Below are 21681 nucleotides of genomic sequence, written 5' to 3'. Positions count from 1 at the left end.
AAAGATAAGGAGGAAATGATTTTGGAGTGATTTACTACAGAGGTCGTATTTTATTCTTTCCTCCCCTGATTTCAGCCCATAAGTCCGCTTTTAAAAGTTGGCAGTCAGCATTGGGAGGGGGTCCATTTCTGATGACAGTTTAACTCGTCATTTACATTTGTCAGTCCGCGGGGGTCTCCTGTAACTGCATTGGGAGCTGGTCATCCAGTTATCTGGCTGTGTGGCAAGGCATGTGCTCCTGTGTTCCTCTTGCCTGCCATTTGCCTAATGTCTGGATAAAGTTGGATGCCTTTGAAAGAGGATTAGGCAGATTCATGGAAGGTAAGGCTATCCCTGGCTACTAACCACAATGGCTGTGTTCTGTCTCCATTCTCGGAAGCAGTGTGCCTCTGAATGTCAGTCCCTGGGCATTTCAAGAGGGGATAGGTGGTTGCATTTGGGTCTTGTTTGCAGGCTTCCCTTCATCATCTGAATGGCTGTTGAGGACGGAGTGCTGGGCAAGAAAGGCCTTTGACTTGATCCACCTCTTCTTAAGTTCTTAAAAGTGGTCTGACTGCGTGGTCAGATGCTTGCAGACAGCCTTCTGCTCACTTGGTTGTAAACCTGCCCTCCAGCAAATAGCTGCCATTTGCTTACCTGCAGGCACCTTGCATTTTTGTTGCATCAGACAGGTAGATATATAAGATAAATAGGTTCTTTTGCATATACTACCACTGTTAGAACTTTGTGTGAGTTGATTGGTGGGTTTTTTAGAAAAAATTCCAGTAGTTTAACCACAGCAACAACTAAACCACAGCTCTTTCATCCTCTGTAAACTTTGTGACTGAAACGAAGGAATGCTTTGGAGAAAATTAAAAGCTTAAGAGGAAGGTGCCTTCTTCTGATCAAAGACGTCTTTCCACCAGTGGAAGGTTAGAGAACCTTTGGATCCAACTCCTAGGAGCGTGTTTGTGTGTGAAAGGGTTATAGACTCGCTCAGTTCTGGTCCTGGAGACAAATGTTTTGGTTGAGCAAGTGTTCCTTAATTCTAACTTCATGGATCCCTATTCAGAGATACTGTTTTGCACCTGACTCTGGATGGTGGACCTTGGGATTCTAGTAAAAAAAAACCAAACAATGGAGATTCTACAAGTTTGAAGTCTGCCTGTATCTTCTCTAGATGGATAGTTTGTGACCTGCGAAGTCAAGTATAGGCTGATAGTAAACCTTCAGTTTTTGTCAGGTGCTTTGCAGGCCGCCACATGTGGCTGAGGTTCAGTTTGATGTAATTGATAAATGTTCCAGCCCTGGTAAAGTGTTTAACTGGGTCCTCGGTTTCCGTTTCACACCTTCTTATTTGAAGAATTGGGCCTTGCTGATGCTCAGACGTCTGTGCTACCTGATGATGCCACTTTGGAAGAAGCTATTTGAAGGGACCAGCTCATAAGGACATAAGCAGAGCCTGCTGGATCTGGCCAACGGCCCATCTAGTCCAGCATCCTCTCCTCACGGTGGCCAGCCAGATGGCCATGGGAAGCCCTCAAGCAGCACTCTCCCCTCCTGCGGTTTCCAGCAACTGGCATTCAGAGGCAGAGCATAGCCATAATGGCCAGCAGCCATTGGTAGCCTTCTCCATGAATGTGTCTAATCTTCTTTGAAAGCCATCCACGTCGGTGGCCATTGCTGCCTCTTGTGGGAACAAATTCCATAGTTCCATCATCGTGCTTTTGAGCCAACTGTGCAATAGTCAAAATGATCTGTGTTCACCTGTGAAACCAGCCTACCATATTTCTCCACATTGGGGATCAAATATATATTTGATGCAGCTCTTTCCTGGATGGTAGTGTAAGGTGACATTGGTTTTACATTGGAAAATGTTGGTAAGAAACATAAAAAACATAGTTCTGTTGCACTCAGGTCCTGCTTGCAAGCTTGACGTTGGAACGTCTGGTTGGCCACTGTGAGAACAGGATGCTGGACTTGATGGGCCTTTGGCTTGATTCCACAGGGCTTTTCTTACGTTCTTAATACTGGCCTGGATGGCCCAGTGGTTTGACTTGGTATATAAGGCTCCTTTAGATGCATTCACTTGTTCAGGATGGACAAGAACCTTTATGGGATTTGCTTCTACCTGATGTCACAAAGGCCACCAACTTAGATTGCCTTTTAAGAGGGGATGAGACAAATTTGAGCAGGAAAGGTTGGTCAGTGGCTGTTAGCCGTGAAAGCTAAATGGAGCCTCCATGTTTAGGGACTGTGTACCACTGGACTACAGTTGCTGGGGGACAACAATGAGCGGAGCTCTGGCTTTCATACCCTGCCCATCATCTTTATGGAGACCTCTAGTTGGCCTCTTCTAGAAAGAGAGTAGTTCAGCCTTCTGCAACCTGGAGCCCTCCAGATATTTTGGACTACAACTCTCATCCACGCCAGCCAGCATACTGCCTGGGGCTGATAGGAGTTGCAGTCCAAATTACCTGGAGGGCTCCAGGTTGGAGGAAGCTGGACTCGGTGGACCTTGGGCTGCTCCATCACGGCTCTTATTGTTATTGATGTGATCGTTGGCCTCTGTGTATTAAGCAGTGGGCTGGAAAAAAATTGTGGCCCACTTTGCTGAATCTGCCTCTTGGGTTATATAGGGGCATGTCACCTTCCTCTCCTTTTCGTCAGTTTCAGATTAGTCAGTTTCAGATTCAGGAAAAATAGGAGGCTCCTGTAAGTGGTGGGTGGTCAGACTGGTGAGTTGCAAATTGCCCTGGCATGGCTTACTCTGCGCTTTTGTTTATTTATAGATACGCCTGCCCTTTGTCACAGGACCCTGGGAGTGGGCTTCAACGACTAAAGCACATAAGCCATTCAAAAGAATTTTAAGCACAATGCGCAGTTCGATAAAACCTTTTCTCCCTTAAATTCTTTTTTATTAGAGGGATTACACCTCTCAAAGTGTCAAGAATTAATTTACAAATGAAAAGTGAGAACGAATGAAAACCAAAAATGTAATACACTTTGTTATGAGAACCATAATAAAACCCTAAGTTAATATTACAGCATAGAAAACAAAACCCAAGGCTTGATTTTGTCTTGACATTAGTTACTCCAAAAATTAATAACTATTAATAACTAATCACTTTTCAGTGTATCTGTTTGGCTTCTAGAAAAAAATGGTGGAATTGGCAATATAGTGTCCCATATTTTTTCTTAACCCGGGTGTGGTTTGGGTGGGTTTGTACCATTTTCCACTCTTTGCTATACAGTGAGTAAATCAGATGATAATTCTAGATAATTCCCTTTCAGATATCTTATACCAATTTTCTTTGCATTGGATTGGGATATTATATCCTGTCACTTCTCAAATTTGGTCTAAGACTGCCCTCTGGAAATGTTGTGAAACATTTTTTGGAATGGCCGTTTTCAGGAGACTCTTGGAGTATAGCTAAATGATAAGAGCAAGGATAATCCTTCAGGATGCAAAATTTTAGTTTCGAGCTGGTAGCTGAGAGTCTTGGGTGTAACAAGTTGCATTTCTCTGCTCTGGACTTGTTTTGGGGCAGAATTAAGCTCCCCTTTCTCAATCTGTCATCCTCTCCCTTTTCAGAGCAGGGACCCAGGGATGCATTACAGGACCCACTTTGTAATATCATGCCATATAGTTGTTTGGAGGTATTGCTTGGCAGTGGTTCCGCTCCTACTTGCCGGATCGTCGCCAGAAGGTAGTACTTGGGGAACATTGCTTGACACCTTGGACTCTCCATTGTGGAGTCCCTCAGGGGTCGATTTTGTCCTCCATGCTTTTTAACATCTACATGCAGCCTCTGGGTGCCGTCATCAGGAGTTTTGGAGTGCGTTCCCACCAGTACGCTGATGACACGCAGCTCTATTTCTCCTTTTCATCTTCTACAGGTGAGTCTGTGGATGTGCTGAATCATTGCCTGACCGCGATAATGGACTGGATGAGAGCTAATAAACTGAGACTCAATCCAGACAAGAGTGAGACACTGTTGGTGAGTGCCTCCCCTGCATGGTGGATGTTCACCCTGTTCTAGATGGGGTCACACTCCCCTTGAAGGAACAGGTTCGTAGTCTGGGAGTTCTTTTCGATCCTTCCTTGTCTCTTGAGGCGCAAGTGGCCTCGGTGGCAAGGAATGCGTTCTACCACCTTCGGTTGGTAGCCCAGCTACGCCCCTATCTGGACAGGGATGACCTCGCCTCAGTTGTTCATGCTCTGGTAACTTCTAGGCTGGATTACTGTAATGCGCTCTACGTAGGGCTGCCCTTGAAGACAGTTCGGAAGCTTCAGCTAGTGCAAAACGCAGCAGCCAGACTGCTGATGAGGACCAGCCGGTCAGCACATATAACACCTGTTCTGGCCCGTTTGCACTGGCTACCTGTTTGTTTCCGAGCCAGATTCAAGGTGCTGGTTTTGACCTATAAAGCCTTACACGGCGTGGGACCGCAATATCTTGTGGAACGCCTCTCCCGCTATGAACCTACCCAGTCACTTCGCTCAGCATCTAAGGCCCTCCTCCGGGTACCAACCCATCGAGAAGCCCGGAGGACAGTTACTCGATCTAGGGCCTTTTCTGTAGTGGCCCCCGAACTGTGGAACAGCCTCCCCGAAGAAGTACGCCTGGCGCCTACGCTTCTATCTTTTCGGCGCCAGGTTAAGACCTGGCTATGCTCCCAGGCATTTTAAGCGTTTATGTTATAATTTATTTTTTTTATTTTTTATTTTTTTCTTTAGTTGCTGCTTGTGTTTATTGTTTGTTGTCTGATTTTATTGTTGATATTTTGTATTTTAACCTTTTTGTACACCGCCCAGAGAGCCACTTGTTATGGGCGGTCTATAAATGAAACAAATAAATAAATAAAAATAATATTGTTGCCGCTATGGGCCCTGTTAGGCTGGGCCGCAGGCCGCTAATGCAGAGATGGGGAGTGTCTGGCCCACGGGCTGAATTAGGCTCCCCACACCTCTCCATTTGGTCTTCCAGACCATTTTGGCCAAGCCCTCCCCGCCTGTCCTACACCTGATGTCATATAGGTGTGGGGCCAGCAAAAACTCTGGCTTATCCGATAAGGGCAAGATGGCGCTTTGAAGGGGGGTTGTGAACACCCGAGTGATATCAGGTGACTGACAGGTGAATGACACCGCCCACCTGTCAAGCATGGCCCGTGAGGGGTGGTGATGCTAATGGTGTGGTCCGCCAGCCTGATCCAGTTCCGTTCCTCTGCACTAATAGGGTCCAACTCACCTGTTGAAGACCAGGACTTTCAATGGATGCTGGAAGGGTGGAAAGGAAGGGGCATTTATAGCTGTTGTTAGTCTTTCTTTTCAACTTGAAGAGGCTGGAGTTGTCTTGGATCTGTCTTCGCAATCTCCTTCGTTTTTCATTTGGGGCTATGTTCTACTTCAGCTCACCCCAGGTTTATAAGAGGAATGTCAGGTTTATAGAATGTGGAGAGAAGGAAATTTGTGGGCGAAGGCAGCGTTGGGCTTGTGGAATGTAGCTCAGCTATATGAAAGGACAAAGCGGAGGGCTGGTTAAAAACAAATTTTGCGATACGGAAGACGGATGCAAATACAGTTGGCTAATAACGTTAGGTTGGAGAGCAGGAGTGGAGGTTGACTGATGGATCTTCTTTGTGCTGTTTCCTCCCTCAGAGCGCAGAGGAATGCTTTCCTTGTTTTTTATTCTTGAAAGGCATGGAAGGCTGCTGAGAGGGACCTTGTGGCCCAGTGATGTTCTGGCCAAGCCAGTGTTGGAACCAGGATCTCCCCTATCTAAAGTCTGCTGCTGGCATGCTGCCAGGAATGGTGGCAAGGAGAGATTTGGCTTATAACTAGTGATGTTGCAGAGCTTTGGAAGGAAAGAGATTATTACGGTCTGAGCTGACATGTTTTTGGATTTCAATTCGGTTTGTCATTTCGGCTAGGGCCTGTGTTATTCCTCTCCACTCCCTTCCAGCAGCACAAAGAGGACTGGCCTTCTGAATGGGGAGGCCTTTAAAGTGACTGAATTTGACCCCTTCCAATTAGAGTCCAAATGTGTGCATGCTTTTAAGAGAGCATGTTCTTTAAATCCAGGCAGTTGCACTCATAGCTGGCAACACCACAACCTTGCAGTGTAGTCCTCTCCCCCCCCCCCAAAGGAACATGGAGTTAAAAAGTACCAAATGATTGTTGGCCAAAAAGCTGCATACTCACCCCAAAGCAGGGAATTCACTTTTTTATTTTCTGAGATGGCTGTTTTGTTAGGATATCCAGTGGTACAGAGTCCCTGTTATCCTGTCAGACATAAACTTCCAACTCTATTCTTTTTGGATAAGAACCTGTGCAGCCTTTGACAACTGCACTCCTGTACTAGCTCAGTCTTTCTTTAAGGTGAACGCGATGCCTACATCTGATTCATGGAAAAAATCCTTGTCATTCAAGCAGCCCCTTGCTGGTGGCAAGTGAAAAATACTTGTGGGCAACCAGATTGGGAAGTGGGTGTCAGTTAGAATGGAACTGGCACTCCTGTCCCAAGTCCTGACTTAAGCATAAGTCTGGTGCCAGGGTACTAAAAACTATGGTGGGCTAGTACCTTTTGTGGATTCCAGTTTCTCCCCCCTCTTTAATAGTACAGCCCCCCCCAAAAAAGAATCAGAAAAAAATTGTCAAGTTTTGCCCTACCTCTGTGTCCTTTTATTATTCTGTGTTTATTTTGTTATAGCCTGGGACTTCATCATAGAATAGTAGAGCGGGAAGGGGCCTGTAAGCCATCAAGTCCAACCCCCTGCTCAATGCAGGAATCCAACTTAAAGCATCCCCGACAGGTGGCTGTCCAGCTGCCTCTTGGATGCCTGCAGAGTTGGAGAGCCCACCACTTCCGCAGGTAATTGGTTCCATTGTCCTATAGCTCCAACAGTTAGGAAGTTTTTCTTGATGTTCAGCCGAAATCTGGCTTCCTGCAACTTGAGCCCATTATGGTGAAGGGCAGGTAAGATGTCCAATAGATGATGATGATTGTGCCAAGAGGCACAGAATAGTAGATGCATATCCAGCATCACACGCAGTGACTTCTTTTGCGGCACGTGAATTTACCCTGGAGGCGACACATCATGGAAATTGCTCCTCCCCCAAAGGAGATGGCTTTGGGTCTCCACACCTGCGATGCTGAATGCAGCTCACCAGATGTGTATGATAGCTGTCCCTGTTTTCCCAGGCAGGCAAACCTGTCCTGTTGGCACCATCAAACCTAGTTGGCTTGGTGGATTGTTAAAGACTTTCTGTCCTGCAGCAGATCTTTGTCCCAAGGAACTGTCAATGAAGGGGGATACCCTTTAAAATCAGGACTGTCATCTGATTTTTTAAAGCAGCCTTGGTTGATTAATAGTATTGGATGATCGCTTAAGTGGTTACGTTTTACATATGAATAAAATCAGCAGCAGGAGAAGTATTTCATTTGTCTGTATGCTTTGCGTGCCTTTATTCAAAGCAGGCGTCACCTCGGGCAGTAGAACAGCAGCTGCATTTTTGGCTCTGTCCACAACGTAGAATTCGGATCATAGGAAGAGAGGAAGCTGCCTTGGTCCATCCAGCCCAGTATTGTCTACACTGACTGGCAGAGGCTGTCCAGGATTTCGGGCAGGGGACATTCCCGACCCTACCTGGAGCTGCCGGGGATTGAACCTGGGACCTTCTGTATGAAAGGAGGTGCTCTACCAGTGAGCTACCGCCTTTCCAGGAGTCTCAGTTGAATTGGGCAGGGAGTTTACATGAGTGGTTCAGGCTCCCTGCTGCAGATGTTCAGCTCCCAACATGTGGAGGAGTGTGGGAGGAGTGTTGCCGGGGTGGGTGGGTAGGGTGAGGACTAGGCAGTGCCCCCTCCGATAACCATGTCGGGAAGAACGCCAGAATAGAGGTAATAAGTCACCATGTTGTGTTTGTTTTTTTTAATTTCCCTTCCATCTTCCCGCCATGCAATTGCTTGGAGTGCTGTACATGGAGTTTTCCTCCTGTCCCGGAAACTGCCCATGCACATAACAGCCATGTGACTACAACCATGTGAGGTAGGTCAGCCTGAGAGACTGACTAGCTCAGGGGCACACGGTGACCTTTGTAGCTGAGCAGAGATTTATAGCTGAGCAGAGATTTAAAGCCGTGCCCTTTTCCTCCAGTTAGGACGCCGCCTGCTCTCATGGTGGCTGTCCGATTTAAACAGACGATGCTGTGTTTTCATGCTGCATTCTTGCTTGTGCGTGTGTCCACTCCCACATATGTTCAGGGAAGGGCCGTAGCTCATGTGTAGAGCACGTGCTTTGCGTGCAAAAAGGTCCCAAGCTCAATCCCTGGTGCCTCTGGGGAGAGCCGGGTACAGACCCATGTCTGAAACAGTAGAAGAGAGGTGCCTGTTGGTGCAGAACAGCCTTTGCTGTCCAGAGGTTTTGGATTACGTCCGTGACTGTGGGCCATGCCGGCTGGGACTGATGGGAGCAGGGAGTCCTGGAATATCTGGAGGGGGGCAGGTTGGCTACCCCTGGCATGTGGAAGGCACCAGTTGCCAAAAGCTGGTGTAGAGACCGCTGATCTTGATGGAGCAATGGGCTGGTTTTGTAGCTTCTCACCTTCCATTGTGGGGAGACCCGAGGGGAGGGGAATTAACGTGGGGATTTTCCTCTGCTGCCTGTTGAATTCTCAAGCAAGCACCAGTGTATGGCAAGCCTCCAGATGTGGTGTGGTAGACCCTCCGGTAATCTTTGACGTTGCTGATTTGCTTCCAACTGTACCAGGTCGGATCTTTCTGCAACAGCGCTGCTTCAGTGCATGCTGGGGGCCTTCTTTGTTTTCTGTTTGGGTGTTTTTTTGCGAAGAGGATCCTCCTTTTTCTACCACCACAGCATTTGCATGCAATTAAAGAGCAACAGCTGACACTTTTTGATGTGTTCAAAGAGGTAGCGGTCAGATCAGATTGAACCTCGAGGGTTAGGCTTTGCTGTCAAAAACAAAACAAAAACCCCAAACATTTCCTGTAGCCTCAGGCCACATACCTTAACAAGGTATTTTTTCTTCTTTAAAATATTGTTTTGCTGTAAGAAAATGAACCCCTGTGAAACACATACACTTATACACAGCACCCCTCTCTTCCTTTATCTTAAGAAAAGTAGTTATTAATGAGAAGTTATTTGATAATAATACCCTCCTTTTTATTTCATCCAAAGACTCATCATCCCATTTTATCCTTGTTAGCCTGGGAGATCATGGCTAGTATCAAAAGCCACCTTGCTGGCTGAATGGAATTCGAACTTGGATCATTCCATTCTACATTATGGCTTCTTTGCGTGTGCGTGTCTGAGGAGCCCCATGACTGTAGCTATCCCTGCATTACAGCCTTCCCCAGTCTGGTGCCTTCCAGATGTTGGACTCCCAGCTCTCACCAGCATCAGCCAGCATGGCCAGTGGTTAGGGCCCAGGGGCGATGGGAGTTATAGTCCAGCAACGTCTGGAGGGCTACAAGTTAGCTACTCCTGGACTAAGATAAGCAAAACCAAGCTCAGCTGGAGCAGAGCTTTGGTCTGCTGGCAGCTTTGTAAAAGCCAGGATTATGGAGTTCAGTTTGTGTATTTTCCCATCTTGAAGAGGCACATAACAGGTTTATTTTAATTATCACTGGAACACTTGAGCAAATTTTTTTTTTTGCTTCATTACGTAATCTTGTGGTGTTGGTGCAAGATGTTGATGATTGATAATAACTTCTACCTCCTGTTCCTGTTTGTAAACACTCAAAAGTAGCTGAACGAACAGCAGGCGCGTTAACAATGCAGAGAGAAAACAGAACAACAAAATGGCACCGTTCAGAAACATCAACATTTGAGAGCAGAGCAGTCTGTCAGACAGCAGATCCTCAAATATTAAAGTCTTGTTGAACATTTTAAAAGCTTAGTGAACGCCTAAAAGTGGATCTCCAAAGGGAGAGCTTTCCAAAATCTTGCTGACACCACTGAAAAGGCCCTTGCTCTTCTACGTGTTGATGATGATTCTTGGGCCCATAATATGTACAAACCACTGAGAATGCTGTAAAATGGTAGCTAAGAGTCCGAGCTTCTAATTGGGACATCCCAAGTTAGAATCTTCCTGTGTGGCTAACTTAACTAGGTTGTTCTAGGCAAGCCTACCCCCTCCTCCAAGCTGCTACTCCTCCATCTGCAGCATGGACTTTATCATAGGAGTATAGAAAGCTGACAGATGGAATGAAACCATTGGGTCCATCTAGTTCAGTATTACCAACACTGACTGGCAGCAGTTTCAGACTGGACTCTCCCAGGCCCATCTGGAGAGGGCAGGGATTGAACCTGGGATATTCTGCATGCATTGTGATGCTCTTCAACTGAACTATGCCCCTTTCCTGTTCTACTTTAGAGGCTGGTTGTGAGGATTACCCAAAAAAATGTGAATCACTAAAGCATTATATAGATAATAAGTTGTTGCCGCATCCAGTTCTGGGCATCGCACTATTAAGAATCATATAGACCAATTGGAGTGGGCACAGATGGGAGCAGTGAAGGGTCAGCCATATGGAAAATGCGGAAAGGCTTGCAAGAGCTGCGCATGTTTAGCCTGGAGAAGAGAAGACTAGGTTGTGATGATGTTGTGTGAACGGAATATGACTTTTCCAAATATCCAGATATCTGTCACACAGAATAAGGCAAAGACTATGGCTTCATACGCTCCATACATTTAAAGCACATGGCTTCCCCCAAGAAATCATGGGAACGGAGGTTTGTTAAAACTCAGTTTAAACCCAAGTGCTTTAAATGTGTGTGTGCAGATATGCTCCGAGACTATATCGCTATGGGCCCCATCTGCACTCTGCATTTAAAGCAGTATCACACCGCTTTAAACAGTCATAGCTTCCCTCCAAGAATCTTGGGAAGTGTAGTTTGTGAAGGATGCCGAGAGTTGTTAGGAGACTCCTCCCAGAGCTGTGATTCCCAGTGTTCGCTGGGAAGAGGGCCTGATTGTTAAACCACCCTGAGAATTGTAGCGTAGCTCTATGGGAATAGCAGTCTCCCAACAAATCTCAGTTAGCACCTTAGGAAACTACATTTCCCAGGATTATTTACCCTTAGCAAACTACACTTACCAGGATTCTTTGGGGGAAGCTGTGACGATTTAGAGTGGCATAATACTGCTTTATTTATTTATTTATTACATTTATATCCCACCTTTCCTCCAAGGAGCTCAAGGTGGCATACATAGTTCTCCTCCCTCTCCATTTTATCCTCACAACAACGCTGGGAAGTAGGTTAGGCTTATGGCGGTGTCCAGATTTGAACCCTGGTCTCCCAGGTCCTAATCCAACGCTCTAACCACTATGCCATGTTGGCTCTTTAAATGTAGGCGTAAGTGACTGGAAGGTGGATTTTAGTTGACAATTAAGCCAATTACCTGCGGAGTGGGTGGGTTCTCCCCCACTGGAGATCTTCAAGCACAGGATGGACAGCTGCCTGTTAGGGATGCTCTCCCTCTGGATTTCCTGCACTGAGCTGGGGGCTGGACTAGATTTCCTTCAAAAACTCCCTCCAAAGACTCCCTCCAACCATAAAAATGTTGCAATTGCAAAAGAAGATACATGTAAAATATAAAATACACTTTGGCTTATGCGACTTTATTCACAAGGCACATATGCATTTGGGCTCAGAGGAAGTGAGTCCTGAGAATCTCAATTCTGTCTGTGCTAATCCTATCTATGGCATATGCAACTCTCTGCATTCCCTGGGGTTCTGGAGGAGGGTGGGGAGGTTAGCTGTTGCACAGAACCTTAAAGGTGAAGGTGTCCCCGCACTTATAGTGCGAGTCGTTTCCGACTCTTAGGATGACGTCTTGCGATGTTTACTAGGCAGACCGTATGTATGGGGTGGGATTGCCAGTTCCTTCCCCGGCCTTTCTTTACCCCCCAGCGTATGCCGGGTACTCATTTTACTGACCACGGATGGATGGAAGGCTGAGTGGACCTCGACCCCTTTTACCGGAGATTCGACTTCCTCCTTCTGTTGGAATCGAACTCTGGCCGTGAGCAGAGCTTTGGCTGCGTTACCGCCGCTTCCCTCTCTGCGCCACAGAGGGTTATAACAGAACCTTACTTTACTTGATATGCAAAACAGTGTGGTGTAGCGGTTGGAGTGTTGGTCTGGGACCGGGGAGACCAGGATTCCAGTCCCTTTTCATCCATGGAGCTCATTGGACCAGTTGCCATCTCTCAGCCTAACCTGCCTCACAGGGTTGTTGTGAAGATGTGCAGGGGAGGACCGCGTATGCCACCTTGAGCTCCTTGGAAGGAAGGTGGGATATAAAATGTAATAATTATACAGTAGTAATAATAATAAATGTGTGAATGCTAAAGTGTATATGTTTTTCAAGAATACCATTTGAGTCTGTACAGGTCTTTTTGTGTATGATGATAACAGCAGACATGGACCTAGTGAGTCACAGGATAAATAACAGCAGACTCCACGTTGAGAGCTCAGCAGACAAAACTTTTGACCGCATAGTATACATAGGATTATTCTGTACAAGCTGTAAACAAAGCGTCACGATTCATAATTGAGTCCGTACAAAGACACTCTGTTGGAAAAGTGCTGTATGGCATAATAGGTAATGCAGTGATTCTCCCAACAAAAGAGTCGTGTTGCCAGGGTGTCAGCTGAGGTGGCCTTAGAGAAGCTGCTGTTGTCTCCAGTAAGATAATGCTGGCCTGCCTCGCAGGGGTGTAACAAATGCTGAGATGTTGAGAACACTAAGAGGGGCTGCTGCCCACTGTTCAAGCACCTGCCTTGCAGGCACAAGGTCACAGGTTTGATCCCCAGCATTGCTGGGTAAGGTGGGGGAAAGACTCGGGTCTGAAACTCGGGACAGCTTCTGCGAGTCAGTATAGGACATCCTGAGCTAGGTGGTTGAACGGTCATCCTGTGAGATACCATTAAGATATTTGCTGTGAAGGGATTATCATGTGATCTTGCTCTCGGAGGTATCTTTTTGTGGCTCTGATTCATACATGCTTGTCTGCTTACCTGGGGCCAGTGCAGGTGCTGTGTGTCTTTGCGGATGAGATGGGAATGTTGACCCTAGAGCGATTGGCAGGGGAGTGAGGGCATGGCAGAAATGAGCCCCCACCCCTGGGTCCGTCAGGAGCCAACCACTGCCCCTATGTGGTGAGCAAGCTCATATAGCTTCAGAGCCTGGCTCCTCCCACCCAGATTGGCCATTGGCTCTTCTTGGGGGAGGAGCAAGTATATAAGGACTTGCTTTTCCACTTGAGCTTGCTTGAGCAGCATGGTCTACCTGAGTTCTAGTGCATCTTTTATTTCTGGTCTGGCTCCTCAGTTCTGACTCCTGGCTTGTTTCCTAGTCCTCAGTCCTCTTGGGTCTTGGCTCCTCGATTGCAGCTCATGAATCTCTCCAAATTTCCACATACGGCCCAGCACCTGACGCCCTTCCTTCCTTAGTTCTGGGTGCAGAATTCTAGGAAGATAGCTGGAGGCAGCTGGGTTATTTATTTATTTATTTATTTATTTTTATTTATTTATTTATTAAATTTATATACCGCCCGACTAGCAATAGCTCTCTGGGCGGTGAACATAAAATAGCGTAAAAATACAATGAATAACAAAATAATACTAAAATACAATCATCAATCCAATACAATAAACATTTTTAAAAGTAAATCAGTGTAACTTAAAATGCTTCAGAGAATAGGAAGGTTTTGACCTGGCGCCGGAAGGAGAGCAGAGTCGGCGCCAGGCGTACTTCCTCGGGGAGACGGTTCCATAGTTCGGGGGCCACCACTGAGAAGGCCCTAGATCTTGTCATCACCCTCCGGGCCTCCCTGTGAGTTGGAACCCGGAGGAGGGCCTTCGTAGCAGAACATAGTGCACGGGCCGGTTCATATCGGAAGAGGCGTTCCGCAAGGTATCGTGGTCCCGCACCGTATAAGGCTTTATAGGTTAATACCAACACTTTGAATCTAGCCCGGAAACATATTGGCAACCAGTGCAAGCTGGCCAGAACAGGTGTTATATGCTCGGACCGCTTGGTCCTTGTCAGCAATCTGGCCGCCGCATTTTGCACTAGTCGTAGCTTCCGAACTGTCTTCAAAGGTAGCCCTACGTAAAGTGCATTACAGTAATCCAAACGTGAGGTTACCAGAGCATGTACCACTGATGTAAGGTCCTCTTTACTCAAATAGGGACGTAGCTGGGCTACCAACCGAAGTTGGTAAAACGCATTCCTAACCACCGAGGCTACTTGAGCCTCAAGTGAGAGGGAAGAGTCTAAAAAGACTCCCAGACTACGAACCCGGTCCTTTAGGGGGAGTGTAACCCCGTCCAGGTCAGGGTATATATCCACCATCCGATCAGAGAACCCATCCACCAACAGCATCTCAGTCTTGCTGAAGTTGTCTTCTGCTCTTGTCCCTTTTGGAACAAATGTTTCCGGAAAAGCCCTGGGGTAGCCCTGGATGACAGTCCTGGCTTGCTCAAATTCTTTAGTCTGCTGGCCCTGGCTTCATGCTGAAAAAATCCAGCTGTGCTTGGCTAATTATTAGGATTAAGCCGGAGGAAGGATTCCTTCAAAATGTCAAGTCTGCCTCTGTCATTTTGCACTGGCAACCAACACACTGTTAAGACTCTGTTTCTGGGTTGGGAGATAGGAGTGCCTTTTACGGGGAAAGGAAATCATACTTTTTTGTTTTACTTCAGAATTTTAGTTAATTCTTGTTTTAAAAAAATCTCTGCCGTTTTCTCCATTGCCACCATGCACACCCAACTCCATAAATGTATAGCATGAGGTCCAAAACCAACAGACTTTGCAAGTCATGTGCTATTATTGTTTTCTTAAGTGCCAATTCACATGTGCATCACTTGATTTTGCAGGATAACAGCTGATTGTGTGAGTGCATGTGGTTGCAAAGATTTGTGTGGGAGGCAGCATGAAACTTCCGTCGGTCGTATAAATACCTGCAGTGGGTCATTTAGACATGCAGGCCACCTCTTGATGCGCCACTTAACGATGAGGGAAATGCGCGTGTGAACTGTGTACCTATGAGGTTCTAATATTCAGTACTATCATTTCCCTCTTTATGGGCTGTGAGTTATAAAGCCTGTCAGCCAGGGAGCAAAGCAATCAGTACCTTGAACTATTATTTTACATTTGCCAGCAGTTCAAGGCCCTTGATTGCAGGACATGGAACTCTTATTGTGTGTATTAATATTTGTTCTGGAGATTGCCCTATTCAGGTGTTCAGACTCCCCACACGATTAGAACTGTGTGTGTGAGAGAGAGGCATCGCTAGACTCATCACCCCTCCAGAAGTTGGGGTGCTGCTTCTCCTTATGCAGGCTCCCAGCTGCAGGTGTTTGTCCTTGAACATCTGGAAGGGGAGGGAGACTCTGATGCAGCACAGGTGGGCAGAACTGCTGCATGCACTCCCTCTCATTTTTTAAAATTTATATGCCGCCTTTTGTCAAAAGACCAGAGGGCGGTGTACAACACAGAATATCATAAACAATTATATATCAGTACATAACATAATATCTATACAATACAAAAACACTTATATAAATATAATTCATAATAAAACGCAATGCATAATAATAAATACATAATAGCACATAATACGTAAGGAAGGTGATGAATACATACTCAACAGCAGTGTCAAATTATACACAATAAACTCCACAACTCAACCCCTGTAACATGCCTAACTATTTCTGGTGGGGAGGGGGAAATCTTCAGTAGCATAGCATGCAAAAGCAGTGTACAAGAGCATATACTTCTCTCTGTACAAAACTATCTCTTAATTCCTCTTTCCCACTCCCAGAAAATGACAGATCTTCCCAGCTGTCACCTGGGAGCTTGCCTTTCCTCTCTGTCTTTCCACTAGGAGAACTCCAGTTCCCTGCCTCTCTTTCAGGGTATTTCCACCATCTATCTGCCACTACGTGAGGGATGCTGCATCTGGAGGGGCTATCCTCATGAGCCAGCAACATGATGCTGCAGCAGACGAGGCTGATGCTCTCTAAGGCTGCTCTCTGTTAGATAGTATTGCTACTGTTCTGCTTGGTGCTAATGAGACCTTTGTTCTGGCTACCACCCGGAGGGTTCAATTCAGAGAGGGCTTGCACATATTAAATTTAAATACCACACCAAAAGCTTTGTCTCCTAGCAAGCTTAGGGGCAAAGTGTTCTGTGCTGGTTGATAAATTTGTGTATGCGTCCCTGATTTTGTTGTGTTTTGAAAACTTTCCAAGGAAACTCTTGTGTTATCTGTTGAACTCCTTATTCTGGGATACATTGGACTTCAGCCGGTGGGTCGGGAGCCACTACATGGTTGCAGAAAAATTAAGAAACGGGTCCCAAAATGCATGTCTTGGTTTGAAAGTGGGTCCTGGGTCTGGAAAGGTTAAAGGCTATTGTTACAGAGCCCTGTCGCCCTGCATGGACAGAGGCCATACTGTACAACACTCCCCAACAGCTGTACCTTGGAAGGGAAGATGTGAGAGTGTGGACTAGTGGTCCTTCTCCCCGCTGTTAGGGAGCTGCCATACTGAACCAGAGCCTGGCCCACCTCGCTCTGTGCTGGCTGGCAGCCGCTGTCCAGGGCTTCCGACCAGGGTCTCTCCGCCCTACCTGGAGATGCCAAGGATTGGACCCAGGACTGGACGCAGGGCCTTCTGCGGGGAAAACAGATGATCTGCCCTTAAGCCATAATCAGGAACTCCTGATGAGCAGGGAAGGACCTGTGGGATCCTCTGGAACACAGTTAGAAGCCCTTGAGTTGGAGAATATGGATTAATGCTTCCTTCTTTCTTTCCTTCCACACTTAGAGCAGAAAATGCGTCCAAGTCTGCACCCGAAACCCTTTTTTCCTCCTACCCACGCACCCTCTGCTGCTTCTTTGCCCCCTGGCCAGGAATTTTTCCTAGTGACTAATGTGAACTTCTAGAGCATGTTTTGACGGATCAGTCACACAGCTCCCGGGGAATTCTTCCTCCGAGCTTCTAAAAACATTTTCTCATGATACCCTTGCTTCCTAATCCCTTTGGCATCGTGATTAGCGACTGCACCAGGTGGTTTTTTTTAAAAATTCTGCTGTGTTTCGGGAAGGCAGCGAGGCTGGGCTTAAATTGGATCAAACCTCTGTCAAGAGCCTAAGAGGGATGGGATCATGGAGTCCCAGAGTTTTCTGTTTCATGTTGAGCTGTTTATAAATAAGAGTTGACGTTTAGATCATCTGTTAAGATGACAGCACAGTTCCTGCAAGGGCTGACCTTAGCTCCCCTGCACGCCTTACAGGCCTGGCTTGTAAACAGTTGCTCATCTAGGGTGAACTGGAAATTGCCTCCAAGTAACCAGATAGAGATGTTTTAGGGGTTTTTTGAGGGTAAGTTAGATAACCATGGGGTGTCTCTCTTCCCATAAATGACTTAAACTGGCATTCATGGATGGGTGCTCCTACAATATTTGGAGGCAAAACATCCATCTCGAATCACCTTTTTTAAGCCAGCTTTTTGTGGTATAACAGCCATATGCTGGGTCATTGGTTTACCTTTGATCAGCGTATTCTGGGCTGAAACAAAATGGTTCCACTTTTTAACATCTAATTCCCGTTATACCTTACATGGTTTACTGGAACTTAATCAGATATATTCTTTTGAGCCGGTGTCTCTAAACGGTGTACAAGAAACTGAATACAATGAAAAGAAAAAGGGAAATGATAAAATCAGAATTCAGTTAAGATGCCTGCTGGAATAAAAAAAGTCTTCAGTGATAGAACCCCGAGGTCCCCTGATGGGATCTAGGAGAAAAATGGTGGCTCCAGAGTGGGTGGAGCCAGACGGAAGATGGTAGCTCAGGAGCCAGTTATCTGCTGCACCCATGAGCCGTAGACTGGGGTAACCTGCGTATGCAAGTACAGATCTACGCCTCAGTTGCTACAGATTGGGGATTCAGCCTAATTGAGGAACCAAATTGGTGACCTTGGACCAGTAGTGTGTTCTTGGCCTAATCCCCTCGCAGGGTAGTCGTGAAGTTATTTATTATTATTTTATTTTATTTTATTCAGTTTTTATACCGCCCACAGCCAGAAGGCTCTCTGGGCGGTGCACAACAGTAGGTAAAATACAATAAAATCACATAAAAAACACTAAAAGGCAAACATATTAAACAATATTAAACAATTACACAATCTGGTACATATTAAAAACTAATAAAATATATTAAAATGCCTGGGAAAATAAAAAGGTTTTGACCTGGTGCTGGAAAGATAGAAGTGTAGGCGCCAGGCGTACCTCGTCGGGGAGACTGTTCCATAATTCGGGGGCCACCACTGAAAAGGCCCTGGATCTTGTTACAACCCTCCGAGCCTCTCTATGGGTCGGAACTCGGAGGAGGGCCTTTGATGTTGAATGTAGTGAGCGGGTAGGTTCATATCGGGAGAGGCGTTCCGCCAGGTACTGTGGTCCCGCGCCGTGTAAGGCTTTATAAGTCAAAACTAGCACTTTGAATCTGGCCCGGAAACGAACAGGTAGCCAGTGCAAACGAGCCAGAACAGGTGTTATATGTGCGGACCATCTCGTTAAAGTTAAAGGGGGTGGGGGAAGTGCCACCCCTGTATTCCAGCCCAAGCTTCTTGGAGAAACGATGGGTTATAAATATGAGGAATAAATATTGTTTGCTTGTTTGTCATCAGTGTGTAATGCGCTTAAAAAGTACAACAGGATAGTTCTCTGTCTGTGAGGAGTCTAAAAACATGTGCAGTCTAAAAAAACATGCGCAGGGGAGACAGAAAAAAAGAGAGGAAGTATATGCGACGGGGTAGGGGTGGGGGGGACATTTGGTCCACATTTCGAGGTGAAACTGTCAGGTTTGCACTTTCTGAAACAATATGTGAACCAAAACACAGCCATCCTTCGAAATTCACACTTATCCAAATTTTACAATGCGGTTCTCCAACCAAACAGTGTTTACAAAAATCCACACTTTAGGGGCAAAGTGCGCATCAGAATGAATGTGTTGGTGAAAATAACATACCAAAACACGTTATATTAGGAGAAACTGCTTGCAAAAATGTGTACCTTAGTCAAAACTGCATACAAAAATATGTGTATTAGAGAAATTTGCACTAAGATGCTGAAGAATTTTCATGAGGATTTTTTAAAAAAAATATCACAAATTGCTGCAGAAAGGTGGAGAACTGCATTTAAGATTGGAAAAAGAGGAACAGAGAGAAGCGCAACAGACAGATCCTGCCATTCTTAGCAAGGGGGTAAATGTGGAAAGAAGATGCATTAATAAAAAATGTGCGTTACTAAATAATAACAGAGGCTAAATGACGAAATGCAGTTGCTGCTTCCTCCACTGGCAGCAAGTCTCGGGTTACGCTGAATCCTCTTGATGTGAGGTTCCTCTGGTGTCTGTGACCCATTTGTTGTCAGTGTCTGGTATGTGTCAGAGCAGCTCTCTGACAGCCTCATGTAAACCCGATGGCGGAGGCCGCTTCCTGCTCTGCTTCTTCCCATTGTACTGTTCCTGCTGGCTTTGAGGGAGCCCAGATCCAAACAGCCAAGAGGAATGAAAACACAGGAATGCAGAGAGCGAAAGGGAGTGGAGTTTCCTGGATTGCTGGTCCAGAGAGCCAGCTTCCGCTCCTGTTTACACAGGCCTCCTGGCGCATCAGCTGCTGCCTCTTAATAACAATCTTGGGCAGGGAGTCTTGACTGTTAACAGAGTCAGAACAGGACCACAAGGTGGAGGAACTGGATACCCAGTCAGCAAAAGGACAGGACCCTGCCCCTAGGAGCCTGCAATCTAAATTTTGCCAGCAGCGGGGATGGGGGGAGATAGCAGGATTAAAATGTAGAAATGTTGGGGTTGTGTCAATGGTTGGAACTAGGTGGGAGTTTTCAGGACGAGCGATAATGAGAGATACTTAACGAGCGCCCCTTTTTGTGGAGGGTGGGGGCATGGTTGGTGAAAGGAAGATCGCACACACCATAATGTTGATATTAATGCCTGTGCATACTGCTCTCTGGATTGATTTCCCTCCCTCCAGCAAACTCGGTGCAGCACATATGGCTTCCCTCTCACCTTATCCCTACAACAGCCCTCCAAAGCAGTTTGAGTGGTTGGCCCAAGGCGGCCCAGTGAGCTTTGTGGCTGGGTGGGGCTTTGGCCCACTAGCCATGCTTGTTCTAAGTAAGCTACTTCCTGGATGTTTTGATCAGTTGTTTGCTTTGGTTCCTTTATAAATGATTGTCGCATGACTCCTCAACTAGAGAGCGCAGGCATTGGCTGAGCCAACTTTCATGGCCCTGGAGGTGATGTGATGAGTAATTCTTCTTCACATATGTCAGTCAAAGCAGGTATAGTGGCATTGAGGGTTGGGAACAGCTGGCTGCTTGGTTATCTAAATCTAAATTTTGTTGCTAGACCCTTGGACTCTGAAATACTTTTGGGGAGGTTTGATGTGACTTCTTGTATTAATAACTAAATGCCTAATAATAGTGAGGGGCTTTGATATGCTCATTGTCCTTTGCAAAAGATTTTCTCAGAAATCCTTACGAACAGCCCTGTAAGGGAGGTCAGTATTGTTACCCCATTTTGTAGATGGGTGGGGAAAAAAAAGGCCAAGAGAGTTGCTTGCTTAAAGCCACCTACCTAGTATAGGGAAGAGTGAGATTCAAAGTTCTGCACTGGCCTTCCCCAACCTGGTGCCCTCCATATGTTTTTCTGAACATCTGAAGAGCAACAGACTGTGGACGGCTACTTCTTACACTGTGCCAGTTGTCAAATGACTTCTGAGAAGAAAGGTGGGGAGCCTGTTTTGAACATGCTTGACAAACCTGTGACAGTTTCATATTGTGTATCTTGTGGGTGTTGCCTCCTGTAGATGGGAAGGGAAAAAACACACAATTGCGTTGTAATTGACTCTGTCTCATGTGGGGTGTCTGGTGCAGATGTCACACCTTCTTACAAATGGCTTTTTCCTAGACCAGAATTTCAGGTGGGACAATGAAAGAGGTCTAGGCTATAGTTTGGACCATCTTGTGAATTAACCTGTGGGCTGGTTGGCGAGGGGTGTTTTGCCAAGGAAGGGGATTAGCAGCAAAAACGCAGCCTCCTCTAAACAACAGATGAAAGGCGCGTTAAGTGTGCAGAGTTCAAGAGAGGGCAAGGCAGCTGTGAGCCACAGAGGGAGTAGAGAAGGGAGATTGCGTAAAGGGTGTGTGGGTGTGGATGTGTGGGTTGATGGGTGGGGATTCCAGGAGTCTTGACGGAGGAAGGTGCATCAGCCGCACCTTCAGCAGAAAGGAGCAGGAGCAGGGGAGCCTTGGGAATTCGGAAGCAGAGGGCCATGAACCGAGGGAAGAGTGGTCGGGCCAGGAGCGCCTGGAAGGCGCTGGAGGAGTCAGGGGCAGAAGCCGAGGTGCGTCTGAGTTTAGCAGGCCTGGGCGGGCCCGAGGGACTTGACATCATTGCAGAACCAGGCGCCTTCCGTTTAAAATTACGGTTGCAACTTTTAGTCAAGTAAAGGATTCGGTCTATCCAAAGTGGCTTAAAAGATTAGGAAGGTATCCTCAATTAATTGGCCAGACAACTTAAAATGATTTTAACAAATAAAACAAGTGGTTTTAACTAGTACTTACAAAAAACCACAGGTC

General features: G+C 46.3%; 1 protein-coding gene across 6 annotated transcripts in view; it reads left to right on the top strand.

The window, feature by feature from the left end:
• The window catches only part of MPRIP (myosin phosphatase Rho interacting protein), a 173886-nt gene that overhangs the window by 4306 nt on the left and 147899 nt on the right, over nucleotides 1-21681 (top strand). For 2 of the 6 annotated variants that reach the window (XM_061599703.1, XM_061599704.1), the window contains exon 1: nucleotides 21342-21446. The exons of the other annotated variants lie outside the window; for them this stretch is intronic. In XM_061599703.1, the coding sequence (XP_061455687.1) occupies nucleotides 21375-21446 (72 nt within the window). In that variant the 5' untranslated portion in view covers nucleotides 21342-21374. Of the gene's footprint in view, nucleotides 1-21341; nucleotides 21447-21681 lie in introns of those variants that run through there. 6 annotated transcript variants of the gene reach the window in all.

Source organism: Rhineura floridana, chromosome 17, assembly GCF_030035675.1.
Source record: "Rhineura floridana isolate rRhiFlo1 chromosome 17, rRhiFlo1.hap2, whole genome shotgun sequence".
NCBI classification, from domain to species: domain Eukaryota; kingdom Metazoa; phylum Chordata; class Lepidosauria; order Squamata; family Rhineuridae; genus Rhineura; species Rhineura floridana.
The sequence above is the reverse complement of the archived record's forward strand: the minus strand, read 5'-3'. Positions and strand labels throughout refer to the sequence as shown.